Raw genomic sequence first — 19065 nt, 5'->3', positions numbered from 1 at the left:
CTTATACCATGGGCCGTTGCGACTCATGATGTCATTTTCTCACTTTTCAGTTTTCAATGAAAAATATTTACTTCGTCATAAAGCTTCTAGGTGACGTAGTTACACATCAAATAGCTGCTTGTTTGGAGGAGGACCTTCCACAATGTAAGGCTGCGTGTTGTTACCTTGTCTCATTATCTAGATTGAGGAACACCTGTGTTGCAGCCTGCATGCAAATGTCCGAGTATTATGGAATTTCTTTTGATTTGAATTAATGTTGATTTTTTTTTTTTGTTATTGTTTTCTTCCTAATGCTAAAATAAGTTAGTTTTAGTTTTACCTCATTAATATGCAAATTTATGCAACAAAGCACACCAATATCTAATCAGATCATTTACTGCACATGGACTACCTGTTAAGTTTCTACTATGTGTTCTTGAGTTATCGTGTTCACAAGAATGACAACATAATGTCCTGCTTACCATGTCCCATGGTGGTGGGACATAATAACGACGCCATAATTAAGAAATGTCGTTTGTTTACAGAAACGAGCAGCAGCCAGCCAATCAGGATGTAGAACTTTCAGAGACGCAATGAGACAGAGAGCTTCATTCAGACTTTCTCCTGCTAAGTTTGGATGTGGCATCGTCTTTACCATCTTTAGCTTCTATAGTTGTCATAGAGCAAGTTGAGTTGTCCCCCCTCCTCCCTGTCACTCAAAAATGAAGCACTGAATTAGCCATAAGAGTCAACCACCTCAGGGTACATGGGGCTTAACAGATAGTTTTGGAGACTACAAATGGTGAAGTGGTGTATTTGATAAAAAAAACAAAAAAAAACCCAGAAAAACACTTTGTGTGGACTGAGTTTTCCTGATAACTCTTCCAGCGAGGGTTGTTCCAGCCTTTAACATTAGGTGAGACTTTTCAGCAGGAGATTCACAGCAGTTGATGAAATACTTAATAAAAATAACAATATCTAAGTGTTAAATAGAAAAAGTCATACATTTAAAGTTTTACTAACTACTGCTACAACCACCTGCAGATGTCAAACAGATGTATACTTTTACACCGTTTGCTTTTATATTTAGGAATAATTACACACACACACTGATCTATCATTTATTTACATAATTTTATTTTTACAAAGTAAATGGCATATACAGCAGGGGAAGCCTCGTGTTCCCAGATACTGTACATGTGATCTTCATGTTAGTTTTAGGTAAGCTGAGCAACAAAAGCCTTTTGCAGTAGTGTAGGGTGAATTAATGCGTGACAAACATGTCTGATCGTGTCCATTGAGCTGCTCATTTTACATCCATGGAGCCATCACAGACGTCTCCTTCTGTACCTGCTGAGGAAACAAAAACAGAGAGTAAGCACAAAAATAGATGTTCTTTGTTGTAAAACAAGTGTTCCTTTATATATTAAGAATAATTTTGCACTTATAGTTAAGAGATAATACTGTATGTAATGCCATAACTGTGTAATTATTCATATTTGATTTGAAGATTTACAAAAATGCATGTAAATATTATGCCACAATTAATTACACAATGATTATATTGATCTGAAAAAAATGTAGCTTGTTAATAAAATCTATATATAATCTATCCAAATAGTGTACATACATCTTGAACTGAATGAGAACCCTCCACTGACTGCACTACTCTACTCATTTACTGTGCATTACTGTAATGAAGTCGTAACATGATTTCATTACTGCAAATGCAAACTGCTGCAAGCCTGCTGTCTAGAAATAATGGCAATATTTCACTGACTTGCCTTTGAGGCAATCGCGTCATTTCTTCCTTTCTATTAATGCTAAGACACCAGAAGGAATCTGCCTGGGGGAAATAAAAAACACAAAACGCCCTACAACTGTTCCGGCAAACATACTGTACAACTCACAGTCTTTTCACTACAGCCGAGAAGCCAAACGCTTTGATAACTTAACCAAACATAACTAACAACAGGTGATTTTTCCATTTTGAAAACACTGACATGAAATCCTCTATAGGATAATTACAGGCACATTTTAAAGGACATAATGGGAGTGATTAGCTGCAACGATTAAATAAATCAGTCAAGTCTGCCAATCACTGAAGTGTAATCAAAAAGAATTTGGCATTGTTATTATTCAGCACGCTTATTAACATCCTTTTTTTATTATTGTTTTATTCTAAAGAAAAATACAGCCACGCCACATGCCAAGCTTCGTCCTTTTGTTTGCACAGTCCTTTTGGTTTTGTTCTGAACTTAAAAACCTACTGATACTGATTTCCACACCCTATGCCTGTTTTCTATTATTTAATTCAATAAATATTCATTTATTCATTTATTATTCATATATTATAAGCTGGCAGTGTGTCTCTCTCCTTTGTTGTGGCCTGTGAGGTGGTCATAGCACTATGATACAGTTTCTTCACATTTACTTCTGGTGATCTTTCATTTGTCAGACATCATTATACAGTCATAGGTTTCATCGTTACTTTATGCCAAGATATGATTGCAGATTTTGATACAGATTAATAAATAATATTTTTTGTCCAAATATATTCAGACTTCCCCCTAGCCGATACAGATAATGGATGGATGGATGGATATATTCAGACTATATTTCTTTAGAAACCAAGGCAAGTTGTGAGTTACCTTGTTTAGCTCAGGAAAAAGTTCTTGAATGGCGATGTCAAGGAGCACATATGTCAGCTGAGGAAGACAAAAAACAGGCAGAACATGAAAAGCATTGAGGCCAGTGGTCTTTAAATAATACAAATATAACCCCAAACAAAATTTAAAACAATATGAAAGTCTTGACAAGATGTGTTTCCCAGCAGTGTTGGATGTCTTTGTACCTGTTTGTTGAGAACTGGCTGTTGCAAGCCATCGAAGAGGAGACGTACTCCCTCATACTTGGCCTCTTCGCCAATACATTTACCTAGAAAGTCTAAATAAATGGCTTATGAGTTTCCCAGCAAACACATAAAATTGTCTGCTTGTTTTCACATCTGTATGTTTGTCCTGTAAGAATGTTTAAAACTGAATGAATACCTGGAATGTAGCTCATCATCTCTTCGAAAGTCTTCTTTGCTCTCCTCTGTTTGTCTTGAGTCGAGCGGGGTGGACTACTCTCACAGAAAACTGTGTCTAGAAAAGCAAAGAATATTCACACCTCATTAAATGAGTCTGTTTAAGGTATAGTCCAGCATTTTACATAAGAAGATTGATATCACTCTCATGTTTGTGTGTTCAGTACAGAGCTGGAGGCAGGAGGCGATTAGCTTAGCATAAAGATTGATTAACATGTAACTTCTTTCTTAATTTACACATAAATAGAAATGTGAAAACTCGTGGTTTTAGGGGGTGTTATGGGCCTTAACTAGTCTTCATGCTAAGCTAGGCTAACTTCCTCATGGCTCCAGAATTGGTATCAATGTTGTCATCTAACTCTCCCATAATGTTAGCTCCTAAGAACAGCTTTAAGCTATTTTTTCAGACACATAATAGCAACACATAGCAGTATTGTGATAACATGTAACCTTCTACATTCATGTGAATATCTGTGATTTAACAGCTGTGTACCTCTAAGCAGGGTGATGAGTGAGACTAGCCGATGCTCCTGGACCACCTGGTTCAGTTTGTACTGTAGATAGTAATCTGTGTAGGCCTCCAGGGTGTTCTTGAACAGGATCCTGCCACCCATTAGCAGGTGGTGCAGCCAGTCAGGGATGTGGAAGATGACTCGGCCTGAGAACCATGAAGACGGAGAGAAAGAGAAACATTCTGTTTTGTTTGCTTTTTTTTGTCTTGTGTTATTGTAAAACACATCAGAACTTTGTTTCAGGAAAGTGCAATATAAATAAACTATCATCAATATTACTATAGATAACAGGTCTAAAAGCTATTCAAATAACTTTTTTTCATATTTACAATGCCACTGCAACTCTCATCTGCTGTTGGATTATATTAATTTGTTCTTTCCACTGATGAATGATTAATAAGTCTATATGATATATTACATTTGACACAAAAGCTTTTATTTTTCATGTAGGAATGCTAATGAAAATGATTTGATAAAAAACTAAATATTGTGTCAGCTAATATATATATATTTTTTTTTTTTTTTTAATTCAAATTTTTTATTAGGTTTTAAAATGCTTGGTACAGGGCAGACATGTATTAGGATACAGGAACACAAGGCACATTTTTAGTCTTTTTAGTTTGGAATCTGACTCCAGTACATAACTCTATAAAAAGATAAACAAACAAATGAATAAATACTGAAGGAAAAAAAAAACAGTGGGAAAACATGGCATATGTATACAGTACTGTATTCAAAAGACTATTCAAACCCCTTCCCTTCTTTTACATTTTGTTATGTTGCAGCCTTATGCTAAAGGAAAAAAGTCCCCTCATGTTAGTTCCAGAAGGACAACCATCACTGCAGCACTCCACCAATCTGGGTGCTATGGCAGAGTGACCAGACTGAAGCCTCCCCTCAGTGAAAGACACATGAAAGCCCGCTTGGAGTTTGCAAAAAAACACCTAAAGGACTTTTTCTTTTTAACTTGCTAACTGTGAGCTTTTTGTAATTCTTGATTAAAAAACTGCATCCTAAGATACTTTCTAATATTTTTTTAAAGCTAAAAGACGAGTTCATACATAAAAACAGACAATTTTTTTTCTCTAACTTTAAAAAACTTCCACTACATGTCTATTATAATAATATGTATGAGTATGTGATGAAGAGGGTGTGATGGACAGATCGCCATAAACAAACTTCACTTACCCACATACATTAAGTAGTCATAAACCCCTTCAACAGTGATCATTTCCATGAAGTAGTTCTGATTGTGTCTCTTCTCCGTCATTTCTGATCGGTTGGCATTGTTTTTGAAGAGGTCGTTGAAAAGCTAGGAGAGAGGAATTTACATCAGTTTTTATTATTAAAGTCAATTTAAGACCAAAAGACTCTGCTCTTCTGTTTTAAGAAACTTTTATGTTCTGAGTGACTGACAGAGATCTACTGAAGAGTGCAGCTTCAATCTGTAAAGACTGTAAATAATAGAATAAAAGATGCTCAAAATTGTTTGACGAGGTGTTAATTGCATTCATCTCTGAATTTTGGGACAATGACACATTTGTTCCTGTATAGTCAAGTGGACATTTCACTAGCCACAAATGGGTGGTGCTGGCAGAGGTTTGCCTTCAGGGTTTTCTGCCAGAAATCCTTGCTGGCAGAAAGACTTGTTTTCAGTCACAGTTAAGTTAAGTTTAGGTCACAAAACTATTTGGTTAAGTTTAGAAAAAGATCATGGTTTAGGTTAAAATATGTGCATAGGCTTTCTGGTGGAAAACCTTGAAGGCAAACTCCTCTCATGTGCCAAATGTGTCGGATTATGTCTAAACTGGTCAAGACATCATGACCTCACCAACTCAGCTAATAGCATTTCTTTGGTCAAAAAACGGACGATGGATGTCATTGCATGTCAGACCAGATAACTAAAAAACTAAAATCACTACTGGCCTTGAAACTGACTTTGAATTGTCTCTCTTCACTTATTTATGGTCCAGTTACACTTTTATCATGCACTTTATTTTAAAACAGCTGGACCAAACACCAAAACAGTTCAAAACAGTTAAACACTGCCATCATCATTACAACAAAATACCAGTGAAAACAGTTCCTACAATAATGTCTGGGAAGATGCAAACCATGACTTTGCTTAGAAAACATTCAACTGCGAAGCTCGATTGGATCGCGTGTTTTCAACCAGAAAGTTGTTGCTGGCAAACCGTCAGCGTAAACGTTTACAAAACTAAATGTGAGCATTAGGCAGGAAGCACTGCAGCCATGCTCAAAGGATTACATTCCCGAGGCCTAGGCTTTCAGGGAGAGAGAAACATTTGAAGTACTGATACTTGGGTTCCCAACCTTTTTATCATTTTCTGAGGTAGGGCTGAGGATAGTGAGCTCAGGGCGGCTGGGTTTGGGTTTGGGAGATTCACAGGAGTTGAAGAAAGACTGGATGAAAGGCTCCAGATGCTGCCCTTTCTGACAAAAAAAGCACAGTAGAGAATATGTATAAGTTAAAATGGCAATATTATTTCTCTTACAGATCTATTTGTCTTGTAGAAATGTTAAAAAGACTGTGAAGAGTCAGACACACACACACACACACACACCACTAGGGATGCATTTCTTACCTCTTTTATCAGTTTGCTGGGAACTGACTTAATGATTTTCCCTGTGAAACATAAACAGTTTATCTCAGTGAAGTATCATTCTGTCACATTTTGCCTCTGTCTGAAACACAAATATCTTTTCACACCAACCCAAGGTCAGGCTGATCAAACATTTTCACACTGTGTTTGACATGCTCTACTGTGCAAACATAATCCATCTCTTAGGTCTTTGTCACATTCTCTGGGTCCCATTCAGTCAGAATCTGCCTCATACTGTACCCAGGTTCACGTCAGGCAACATCTTGTCCAGGAACTGGGACTCCATACTATGTGGAGACAGGAAGTCGGCAAGGAGCTGACTGTTGCTCAGCTCTGGATGCTGGAGAAGTTTCTGTGAAGAAAACCCATGTAAATACACAATGTTGTAAGTTTTGTTCTTCTATGGTGGAACATCACTCAGAGGAACTTGGAACAAAGAGATGGATGGCTTTAAAATGTGTTTGACATTAAATGCAAAGCTCAGCCAAAGCTGAAAAAAAAAAACCCAATATTTTACTCAGGTTGCCATGTAAACACATTCAATCACAGATGTTTTACTCATTTTGCATTTTGTAACTAAACAGATTTTTAAGCACTTATGCCTGTAGTTTTATATGTTATATATGAAGAGAGTTTACATTATTGCTGACCATTTTTCACAGAATATCAAAGGTTTTTAAATTAATTTCCAGCCTTCAAATGAGCCTTTTCTGTCTGTTAATTTCAGCATTTCATAAAAATCTACTTGTACAGACTTATTTTGAGATAGGTAATCCATCACAGTGACAATATTTGACAGCTTTTGGTGTCGTCAGTTATGTTAGGATTTTGTGGCAATGCTCTTCTAAGGAGGCACCATTTAAAATTCCTCCCTTGGTGTGTTCAAAGATGCTCTGAAAACTCGACGTCGTGATATAAATTTCAGATGACAAGCAGTCTTCAGTTGTGAAGATGTAAATTTGGTCATTTTTCTTTTTCAACGTTTGACAGCCAGGTCTCAAATCTTGTTAGAGTATCCTTGAATCCACTGCTAAAACAGAGTCTTCAAAGTGGATCACAACCCCCTCATCGCAACTTCAGAGTCAGAACTCTGTCACATTGCCATGTTCTCTGTGTTTTAAAAAGTTGCAGCTGTCCCCATGATGACCAAATGAAACAGAAACAGAGAGATCATTTCTTATCAGTCTAGAACAGTGATCTAACTGGTCTATCATCTAGACTTGTGGTACTCTTCTCAATTGTTCTTCAGAGTTTCAAACCGATCACATCTAAAAGGTTGTTTTCTGACAATGGACCTGGAGAGATCCTGTCAGGACGCTAGAACAAACGCTCAAAAACTAAGATCCTTTCAATTTAATCTCAGTGTCTGGTCACTGGTGGAGTGCTGCCTGCACAGCCAGCTATACTGAGTGGAACGATTTGTGTCTGGAGCACTGTGTGTATTTGCGGGCGTGACCGTGCGTGCGTGTGTGTGTGTGTGTTTGTGCGTATGTGTGGGCACAAGCTTCTAAAGAGGAATTATGAAAAATCTGAGAATTGAATCTGCACTTAACCTTCACTGTTACTGTGTTATTTTAGACACCAAATAATGTATAAAATATCACTCTCATCAAAATACTTGGGTTAGTGTTTCTTCTTCATGGATTTAAGAGCGCAGTAACTGCTGGTTTATTACCATCCTGTTCTACTTATATATACAGAAGACGTGAGACTTGTTTGATATTTGAACTGAACAATCAGAGGAACACCACATAATAATAGTTTATGAAGGTGTTTCTGGAGAACCTCTGGCTCAGATCCAGACCCATCAATATATATCAAGTATATCTGTCTTAACAAATTTAGAAGGAAAGATGCAGGTGTCTTCTCAGACATCTACCTGGAGGTACTCCTGGAACTCTTCCCGTTTCGATGTGAGGAACTCATAATTCTTGGGGCCAATAATTCTCTTCGAAGGCAACTGTGCGTCTGGAAATGAGCCTATAGAGGGTGAAAGATTTCACAAAGAGGAGCACTGAAAAATATGAACAGAAAGGGCTTTCTTTTATGTTGACAGGGAAATGACAGTTGTGTGGTTTCCAGTAAGAGTCTCTACATGAAAATCATTCTGCAACAGGACTGTTTGATTCCTAAAAACGATGTTCATGAGAAACCAATGTTCTCTAGATTCTCTGGAATCCATGAGACCATTTTAACAGTAAAATTACTCCTTGAGGCAATGAATGAAAAAATAAACTGGAGCAACAATATGAAAAAAACCTACCATGAAACTCAGTGAGCTTTGATTCAAGCACATAGAACTCCAGATATCTTCTGTATACAGACCAGTGCTCAGTCTCGTGTCCCACTGTAGGTAAACACAAAAGAAAGTTTAGTGTAATGTAAATTGATATATTAAATAATAAACAATATATCAGTTAGAATCACTGCCACACGAGGAAACTATGCATGTTGACAGCTCCAACTGAATTTCAGTCCCCACACTGATGTTATGTGATGTCTGTATTGCTCCTATCAACCAACTTATTAGTCTGTGAAGATTCACAGCAGTCGACCACATAAAGAAGTGGATAGGAAAATTATCAAACATTGCTTTTTGTCACAGATTTAGCTAGATTTAGTAATTTCCTGCTTTTTGGGAGGCACTTTAGATTTTACTCTTATATAGATTTTTGTCCATTTTCGTGGTCAATAAGTGGCAATATTTAGCACCATAATGTCTCTGGGGCAAATATTGTTTATTGGCAGTAAAATGCTGTCAAATGTCCCTAAATTTTTTTTTTCACATTAAAATTGACAAGTTTAAGTTTTAAAGGACCTGAAAATCCATTTTCTCACTCATCGTCATATTATAGATATTGAGCTGCTAAATGAACACACAGTTATCTGACAAAGTTAGAACAATTTCAGTCATTTCATATGAGAGTGTCCTGTATTTGTGTTTATTTTTTCTCACTGGTTTTAAATGGGTAGGTCTCTGTTGGAAAAACTGATATCACATATTTCTGTGCACCAATCATAAAAGTTATGAAGTCGGTTGGCTGAGTTAAAGATATGATATATATATAATAAAGATATAATAAAGATATTTTTTGTTAACTACCTTGTTAACAACTCTGACTGTATTTACTACGGATATTTCATGTTGCAAAGAAATACCTGATTTTAGTTTAAAGGGGATTTAAACAAACATTAAATAAATAAGAATTCACAGTAATATCACACATTATTGTGTTTTTTTGTTTTTTTACTGAACTATAAAACAAACTATCTACAAAACTAAAGCCTTTTGAAAAAGATGCCACAGTTCAATCTGATACTTCCTGCAGCAAAGCAGAATGACCTCTCTCAGATGACATTAAGTGAGACAGAGGGACTGGTTCTTTGCAGCCTCACCTGCCTTCCTGTCGTTGCGCTCCACATCAATACAGAACACAGGAATCCTCTCCCTCTTCACATCGTCGTCATAGAAATCAATGTAAGGGATGGTGATGTTCCAGGCTGAGAGGTTTCTTGGCGTGCTGGGGGTAGAGGCTACCTCCATGGGGGAATCATCCTCCAGCACCATCATGGCCTCCTCCACCTTGAGTGGAAGGAAGTGAGAGAGGTTAAGGTCAAGCAGAGGAAGCTTGCTCTGAATAAACAGGTCATGGTCAAAACTGCTACTGTTAAGGTGCAAAACACTGCAGATAAACACAGTACAAAGAAAATTACCACAAATGTATTCATTGGAAACGTGTAGAGTCACAAGAGAGCTGTCTTTTAATTCTTAAACTTAACCTTTTTTTTTCTTTTTGCTCTATTAGTTCAAAATCTGTTCATTTTGAGTGTGTTCATCTGTCTTACCTGTATGTGTCTTCTCTTTGTAACTTGTTTAACATACAGTGTTCACCTTTCAAATTTACTATGAAGGACAGGGAATTTCAATATGAGGGAAAGTCTTTAAAAAAAAAGGTTGATTGAGACTCAGCCACAAATAGGGGAAAATGAAACGTAAACACAGGATATCCCCCTTACACTAAGTACTGCTGGACCATCTTTGGAAGATCAGTCATTATATCTACATATTTGGTTCACATTCCTTTGCACAATATTTGTGAAATAATCCCAAAGAGTTTGTCACATCCATTAGAGGAAAGTCACTCAGCTTGAACTATAATAACAAACAAAGCTGATGTTTAGTCATTTACATGTGAGTTTCTTATGTGCTTGTGTTTCTTTAATGGGGAAATACTTGGTCCTTAAACCCCTCACAACCTTCTGTCAGTTGAGCATGCAAACTCGAAACAAGGGAAAGAGACGTATCAGAAAGGGACAGAAATTAAAGTACAACTATGTTTTCAGCACAATGGTTCTCAGGAATGTGAATGTCTTTTGAAGCCAAAGTCTAAAACCTGTGATGTTATCAAAATGGAAAACTCAGTGGAGGTTACACACATGAGACAGACTTGGTCAACTCTGTGGCTTTCCTTTCTTTTCTCACCAACGCCCCCAGGTGGTAACAGTTGAAACAGTGTAAAAGAGTGCTTTAGTTTGAATTTTCCTTTTTGCAGAAGCTTGACTGTTTTAAAAAATGATTATGGGTTGATTTTGTTTTTTATTACTTTTAGTGATTTTAAAATGTTGCTTTAAAATGTCTATGCAGGATGAATCTGAGAACCTTCCACGTATCTGACAATGACTAATGTGTTTAAATCCTAGTCCATCCCATGAGGATTATAAGATCCCCTAAAAATGAGTGTGACATTAATTTTTACATCAGCCTTACCATATCATCCTCTCCCTCTACCAGCCCGTAGGATGGCAGCATGGCTCCCTCCATGGTTGTGCTCTTGAACACTCCTTTGATCTTACTGCCAATGCGGCTGATCCCAAAGGACTCGCCCCTCTTTGACGTGTTCCTGCAGACCAGACGAAGAGGTTATTAATCAATGCACGATGTAGGAGATGTGCATGGCTTCAGCAAAGCACATGCAGCTTGAGAGAGGTGACACGGAAGGAACCGTAGAAGAGAGAAGAGGGAGGAAGGCGCAGCATACTGCATCAGGATGATTGTATATGGGAGGAAAAAGCTAAGGTAGCCAAACCCAAAGCCAGTATGTCACTTCACAGCCATCTCACAACAAAATGTCTGGGTTGATGGTTAAGCGCTGCCGGGCCAAAAACAAACACAGCACACAGCAGTGAGCATTGATTTCATGAACAGATGTCTAGTTTGAAGGGAATCAAAAATTTTAATGAAGATGGTCAGTTACCAGTCAACCAGAAAAGGCACACAACATCACAGGTGCTCTGTGGGAGTGCGTGTTAGACGGAGTGAAATAAAAATCACCATGGTGACATACTGAATACATAAGGAGCTGAACATTGAAAAGTCACTGCATTGTCAAAAACAACAGGGAGTCTTTTGCCTAAACAACATAACAGAGTTGGAGGGACACATGACAAATAAAAACAGGATCCCATGCAGCAGTCCCACCATGCAGGCGTCTGGCTGAGACTGGGGTCACGTGGGGGAAAGTGGACAGCATGACATCACACTGAGCGACCTTTGACACACGGATGGACCCTGACTTACTTTGGTGATGAGTGGCGGTGGGATAGTGAGCCATATGGGAAGGTTGTGAACGTGGACTGGGCATGGAGGGAGTTAAAAGATGCAGGTGAGGAGCTGCCAGAGGCGGTGAACAGTGAGGACGGGGACTCGGGGCTCCAGTCCCAGGAACTAAAAGCAGAACAGGGTCATGTCCCCTCGGGCAAGAGGAGGGAGAGGACCATGGATCATACCAGGGCAGGCAGTATGGTGGTTACAGAATCAAGAGTGGACATACAGGCACAGACACAGCACGGTGGTGGCAATACATTGATGGAGTAATAGGTGAACGGAGGTGCAGAGTGGAAGGGGGCGGGTTACTGAATTGCAGACATGGAGGGAGTTGAGGCTTCTATTTAGTCAATATTTACAAATGGAGTGCCAGTGATAGCCATTATCTACTATTTCCTCTGTTTCCTTTGAGTGGCATGATTGATACTGCTTTGAAAACTGCCTTCATAACAAGATTGATTTCATAAAAAAAGAAAAAGAAACATATAACCAGTCAACTTCTGTCCCTGAGTTCCCCTGATGTTTAATTCTGCAATTTTGGAAGAAAGCAAACCCATGTTTGCTAAGAAAACCACAAAAACTAAAGCCTAAACCGTCCAAAAGTAAGATTTTATATCGCATGTGTTCAGCAGCATGACTCTTGATTAGCCTGATTAACATATGATTAATGCTGACTCATATGCTATAATTATCATGATTAGCTGATTAAGGTCACTTTTCTCAATCTTCTCTCATTTGCATTTACAGCACAAGCTTCAAATAACACACACATTTAGGGGTGAAATTAGATTAGCGATAAAAATTATATAGCTCTGATTTCAGTGGGCCCAGGGAACAGTGAATTTGTTAAAAAGGCAGCACATCTTCCTTTGTAGACAAGTCAGGCAAGAATGAGGTGTCTGTTGTATCTTGCGTGCAGCAGCACTGCTCAGCCAGCCACTGTTCTGATCAGCACACTGATGCCTTATACTCACCGAATGTCATCCAAACTGAGGCTATTTCTGGAACAATATGCACAAGGAGTTAGTGGCAGGGCCCCGTGGCCACATACACACCGCACCCCGCGATAGAAACATGACATTTGATCCCTGGGCTCAACTCAACAAAATTTATATCTAATTTAAGTTTCTTTATACTGCAAAGCAAATTTATTGTTAATTTACAGCTGATTTTTGACTGTAGTGAGACAACACTTATTTGAATTCATATTGTTTTTGCAGCTGCCACATACTATATTCTTCCTTCACACTGCAGTGGCCACTGCAATACAGACTTGCAAACATTAAAAAATACGTAGATATCATCAGTAAAATTGAGAATAACTATAGGAACTTGAGGTTGTATGTAATCGATTTCCTGTCTAAAAAAATAACCTATCATTGAGGCATTGTGTTTTAATTGCTTTCTGTGACTAACTAAATTATCAAAAGTCACCTTTGCATCAATATACTGGTAAACATTATAGACAAGCTTTTCTTCTGTTTCATACAAACACAAAAATTGTTGAAGTGAAACCTACCTGCTCATCTTGGAATTCCTGGCAGGGGACTCGGCCCCTCGCAGAAGCTGGCGAAAATACTGGAGAGTGACATGGAAAGAGGAAAAGAGAATACAGTTTAAGTCAATCAAACAGTGCATATGCAAATTCTGATACACTATTGTATGTGAGAGCCATTAGAGAAACACGTTATCTATCCAGCGACGTCTTCATGTCGTAATAATAATCATGACTGCAAGGTTTATTTTGGAGCAGGAACAAAAGTGGCAACAAAAAAGTCAAATAATATCATATTATTTTCCAGGCACACTATTCATGCAGGGCAGTGGCCTGCTGTGGACAATGGCTGAGCACTGCTCCACCCAGCTGTATTCAATGAAACAGCCTCTGAGGGGTGAAATTCGGCTTGGCAGCTTGGCATAATGCCAGTGTCGGCTCATTGGCCAGTTGCGCGTCTGGTATTGATGACACGGACGAAAGCGGTTGGTGGCTGAGAGATCGGAAGAGGATAACGCAAGAGAGTCAATGAATTCCAAATCAGCTCTACTTTCAGCATTTGACAGATATAGCTTTGTTACGTCTGACACGAACAAAATTCAAAAGCTGGATGATATTAAAATTCAGTCTGTACTGAAACAACCATATTCTGAAAGGACTGTATGAGAAATCAGAACATAGACAGATGCAATGGAAATGCAAAAGAGGTGATCAATAAATTGGTTTGAACCTCAGACAGATGTTATCAAACTGGGTGACAATGAGTTGAGCGATTTATTTTTTGCTAAAGATGCTAACCTCATCACTGTGACAGAACATGGGGGTGAAAACATTCTCCAGGAGGGACAGTACATGCTCATAGGCTTCAAACAAACACCTCATGGTCTGCAGTTTCACCACCTCTGCATGTGGGCCCTCTGCAACTGGGAAGTACAATAAAACAACAACAAAAACAAATAATTAATCTTCATGTTAATCGAAGTAAGTGGAATAAGTCTGTGTGCTTAATCTTAAATAATCAGATTGATAAAGAGAATATCCTAGTCACACACTGTTGCGTATTTCTTCTACGATAAAGGGGTCGAAGAGGATCTTGTCAACACTCTCGTCCAAACAGTAAGTCTCATAGATCTTCTTCACCTCCTCGTGAAGCATCATCTTCTCTGAGTCTGACAGCTCTGGGCACAGTATCCTATCGTTGAATTCCTCTGAGAAGTTAAGAGAGTCACACATATCAAACTCACTGTGTAACAATGAGAACCTATGTCTTAAGTAAGTGTTGCTGAAAATTTTAGACTGACCTAGGGGCTGGGACTAGGGATTGCATCTATTAAATTTCTCCATTTTAAAAGAAAATATTAAAATTACTGCCACTACAAACTTAAGTAATTAAGTAAGTAGTAATTAAAAAAAAGAAGGACAAGTACAGGTACTGCTTTACCTAAATCATATAACTTGTTTTATGAGCATTTAGAATTCAAAATTTATAATTTAATGCATAAATTTCAGGTGATGTTGGTCCCAGTGTTGGTAGGACACATGGTAAGCAATCAAATTACTTTAATTAGTACAAATTACAACTTACCAGAGAGATAACTAAGTTACTTCATGCGGCCTCTTTTGAAAACATCTGAAAGGACTGGGAAACACTTACCGACTGCAAGGCAGAACTGGAGCACATGGACAGCCCCCTCTTGCTTCAAGAAGTTCATGAACCGAAAGAGAAGGTCTTGCTGTTCTCTGATTTCCTTCAACTCAAGCTTTAGCACCTGGTGAGACAGAGAGAGAGCAGCGGTGAGGACAGAAGAGAGATCACAGTTGTGTTCCTCCGACTTCTTGTGAGGTGTGTCTCGGTGAGACCTGATATATGGGGCTAAAACATATGGAGTCTGCATGTTGTGATTACAGTATGTACTAGATACTATCACATACAGTATTCGGTGGCTTCTTCATGAAGTGGTACTTAGATGTTTTCAGAGGTTGTATGCAGTTCAAACAGCTGAGGAATCACTTTAATGCAACACTTACTGAGGGCTTTTTGTTGCGAGTATCAGAGTACTTTTGCAGGAAAGGAACCAATGTTGAAGCGGGCTCAGTGGCTTCCTCAGGCTTGAGCGAAAGAAGTAGATAGACAACATGTTTATCTTATTCACCCATAAATGATATACCCTCTGGAGCCATATGTTTAAAGACACAGATGTAGATGGAACTGTATGTACACATGAATTCAAAGTTCAACATATACTTACAGGGGATTTGTCGATGAATATCAAAAGTAAATGATTCACTGTGTCCTGAAATAAAAAAAATAAAAAAACAGCAGACAGTAAGTTTACAAAAATCATGCAGAACACTGTAGGTACTTTTGGTCCTGAAAAGGGCACATGTCTACCATTTGCATGCTCATGATAAATAACATTAATTGACATGCTTGCTAAACACAAATCAAACTGAGCCCTTAGTGTGTCTACACTCACAGGATCAGCCAAGTAGTCCATTGAAGGAAGGAAGACAGAACCAGCCAAGACTTCTCTTATTAGGAGAGTAAGAGATCTGAGAGGAGTGAAGAGATAAGGCAGCAGGAAACAAGAAAGTGAAAGAGTAAAGAATGGACCTTATCTACATGTGTATAGTGTCAATACTGCCAGACTTTCTCTTTGGGGGAAAATAAAGTACGCTGATGCTGTGATGTTTCGAGACACACTTTGACAAATACAGTATATTGGGGCACTGCACACTGCACAACTGTGAGTTACCTGCAGTCTGTAGCCTTGGGTGGCAGGATGTAGGGAAAAAGCATCTCAGTCAGCTTCCTGAGGTAGAGAAGCTCATCTCTGCGACCGCGAAGTGCTACATGAAGGTCAGGACCGTATTCCTCCAGGGCAGCTTGTTGGAGATATTCTGTGTTCTTTACTACAAAGGAGAGCAAAAAGAGTTCTTATGGTGAACACAAAGAAGACGAGTCAGTGGGTGATGCATGTCAGCAATACCTTTCTGCCTGGCTTTGCTTATTATTTCGATGTGCTTCATGGAAACTTTAAGAAGCTTTTGTGTGATGAGGGATGCCACGTCCACCTGAGGGAGAAAAAAATTATTGAAAATAATTCAGTCAATCAATATCTCAAGATCTTAACTTCACATGGTCTAATTTGTCACCTTCTGAGTTCGGCGGACTAACACGGCTGCAAAGAAACGCAAAGTCACTCTCAGCTCGTCAACAAACGCCTCATCATCCGTTACGTCTCTGAAAAAGAAACACTTAACAGTCACTTCACTATCTCTACATAACACATTATACTGCTTCAATTTATATTATGACAGAAAAAAATACAAAAAATTAGCTTACCTATACCAAGGATACACAAAATTTTCCAGAACAAGTTCCAGAATCTTAGAAAAGAACAAGATTTGATTAAGAGATAAATTGGTGATTTAATTTAATATTGATTTAAAAAAAAAAAAAAAGAAATATGTTAATGCGTATATTACCTCTGAAAGAGAAGCATCAACCTTTGAGGGAACTTTCAGGTCAAGCCATGGCTGATAGTTTTCCAGTAATAGGGTCGGTCTATCAAAAAAAAACAATAACATCACAGTATTGTACATGGAGAAAAGCATCAGAATCCTGTATGACCACTAGAGGGAGGTGTAACATTTTCCATAACTTAATGATAAACAACAGTGTATTATTGAGCACACTGAATGTGTGTTAACAAACCAAACGCAACAAAAGATTCAAGCAACGTCATATGGCCTAAATGCCTCACTTCATTGAATGACTCTTCTGCCAGTTTAGCTTATAATTTGCTTCCAAATTAATCACTTTATTTGATTTTTACCCTTTCTTTTACTAGCATAAGTAAACCTAGCATATTCAGTAGCATGGTAATGTACATAGTCATGTAGTGCTTGAGTTTATCTTTTCAGCATAACAGATGACACAAATTATAAGGTCACAATACAACACAATACAGTCACTTTCTCAGCTTATAACACCAAAACAATATAACTCACCTGTGCCTTTTGCATTTGATTTTTCCACAAACAGCACAGCTGTGCCCCAGTGGAAACAGCTCCTGCTGGTATGACTGTAAAAGAAAGTTCACAAAGATTAACTCCAGCTGCAAAAGAGCATTGATCATAGACAATTTGTGTCATATAGACTAAATATCAATATAAGTCAGCCAATAATCTTTGTTTAATTTATGCAATTTTCCAACAAAGTTCAGAGACACTGAGTATCAGCATAATACCTTGATATGGCTAAACATGCTCATGTCAATGCTGTTTTTTTCTTCAAAATTCACTATATTCCTTATATGTGCTATGTAAAAGCACCAAAAGACATTCCAAAAAATGTTTCCAAATTGTTCTGATCAAGGCTTAGAGTAAATTTTAATTTTGATAGTATCAGAGAATACCATTCAGTGATTCCTGATCCCTGACTTACCTTGGTCTTTGGTTTGATGGAGACTAAGATGTTGGGCAGCAAAGACTCGGGCCCCAAAGAGCAGTAAAAAGTGACAACTCCAGCCAGGAAGGACCAAAACACCATTATAATCTGAATATATCTGTGAAGACAGAAGACATATACAGCGATTACCTGAGTCAAAACATCAAAGCACTATTGGAGAATAGTGTCGGGTGTCATATATGAAGTAGCATAGATAAAGTGATATAACTACTGTGTACTTACCTGTTTAAAAGAACAGTGGATAGCAGCAGGACCAGCAGCAGAAAGCAGAAGACTGGATACTGTCGGCCCAGCTCTCTGAGCCGGTCCAGCTTTATCCTGCGTCTTATTTTCTGCACATAAGCCCTGATGCATCCCATTTTCGCCTGTGCATATGTAGCCTACTGCATATTACTGTAAAATAAATGACACATTATGAAGTAACTGTCTTCATATAAATAATGGCGTCTCGCAGCGATACAGAGCACAATCACCTCAAAATCATGTCTTTTTGAGTGACCGTTTTGTTTAACATAGCAAGCAGGTTGCAATGGTTTTATTTATCGACTCCAGCACTTACTTACTGTACGGGTACGGTGGATGTTATGGGCCATTTTTCACTGTAGTCCGGCAGCGACACCATCGTGAATTTGCAGAATAAATACGCAGGCTGCCTGTTTTTTAGGATTCAGCGTAGGATAAGCGAGATGCAGCATACAGCTGTAAACCACAGAAGGATTAGTGGTAATTACGCAGCATCAGCTGTGCACAGACCGTCGTAAAACTCCGGTAGGCTAGTGTTTGGCTAATGGCTGCGGTGCTCCAGCTGTCATTTCTGTCCACTGAGGGGCAACGGTTGCTGCCTGGCTGTCTGTCAGCGGCGGAGGCGCATGATGTCACCTCCGCTGCGTTTCCAGGGGCAGCTTGAAAAATACTGTCTCCGGTAGTTTGAAGACGAACAGGTTTATCGGCGGCATTTATCCTCATATAAGCCATGACACACGGACGAGGTGTCCCAAATTTACAAGTGGTGGTCGCGGTAGGAGTGGCGCTCCTCCGCCATGCCGAGTTTTTTTTAATTATATTCTAAAATAACAGACTCGCAGTGATAATATGACTGTAGGGTTAATAACTCACTGTGACAATTTACTTGAGAAAACTACACACGGAAAGTAAGAGTCTTTATCAGTTTTAGGTTTTTGTTGGTTAGTTAACGTGGAAACGATCTGTGGTTTAGCGGCCAATTAATTAGTTCCGCTGTAGCAGCCACATCACTGCAGTTGCTATGGTTACATGCAGATTTATAACC

The 19065-nt window shown here is 38.6% G+C and overlaps 1 protein-coding gene across 4 annotated transcripts; it reads right to left on the bottom strand.

Moving 5' to 3' along the window:
• Window positions 1-382: 382 nt before the first annotated feature.
• Window positions 383-18610, bottom strand: snx14 (sorting nexin 14). Of its 4 annotated transcripts, none has more exons than XM_022750334.1 (30): window positions 18341-18610; window positions 18000-18170; window positions 17754-17874; window positions 17318-17391; window positions 16793-16871; window positions 16650-16693; window positions 16460-16547; window positions 16294-16378; window positions 16060-16216; window positions 15781-15856; window positions 15553-15597; window positions 15332-15412; window positions 14958-15072; window positions 14356-14511; window positions 14102-14226; window positions 13328-13386; window positions 12783-12809; window positions 10972-11104; window positions 9600-9786; window positions 8467-8550; window positions 8083-8183; window positions 6444-6555; window positions 6186-6226; window positions 5914-6033; window positions 4768-4891; window positions 3561-3725; window positions 3030-3125; window positions 2834-2925; window positions 2631-2687; window positions 383-1329 (listed from the first exon to the last, which is right to left on the bottom strand). In XM_022750334.1, the coding sequence occupies exons 2-30, from the start codon at window positions 18134-18136 to the stop codon at window positions 1291-1293; spliced, it is 2820 nt and encodes a 939-aa protein (XP_022606055.1). In that variant the 5' UTR covers window positions 18137-18170; window positions 18341-18610; the 3' UTR covers window positions 383-1290. The 4 variants fall into 4 exon arrangements, with proteins under 4 accessions (XP_022606055.1, XP_022606054.1, XP_022606053.1 ...); XM_022750333.1 differs by having other exon boundaries at window positions 389-1332; window positions 18337-18610; XM_022750332.1 differs by having other exon boundaries at window positions 389-1332.
• Between the last annotated feature and the right edge of the window lie 455 nt (window positions 18611-19065).

This window comes from Seriola dumerili, unplaced genomic scaffold (assembly GCF_002260705.1).
Source record: "Seriola dumerili isolate Sdu_G_001 unplaced genomic scaffold, Sdu_1.0 BDQW01000149.1, whole genome shotgun sequence".
Lineage (NCBI taxonomy): Eukaryota > Metazoa > Chordata > Actinopteri > Carangiformes > Carangidae > Seriola > Seriola dumerili.
The sequence above is the reverse complement of the archived record's forward strand: the minus strand, read 5'-3'. Positions and strand labels throughout refer to the sequence as shown.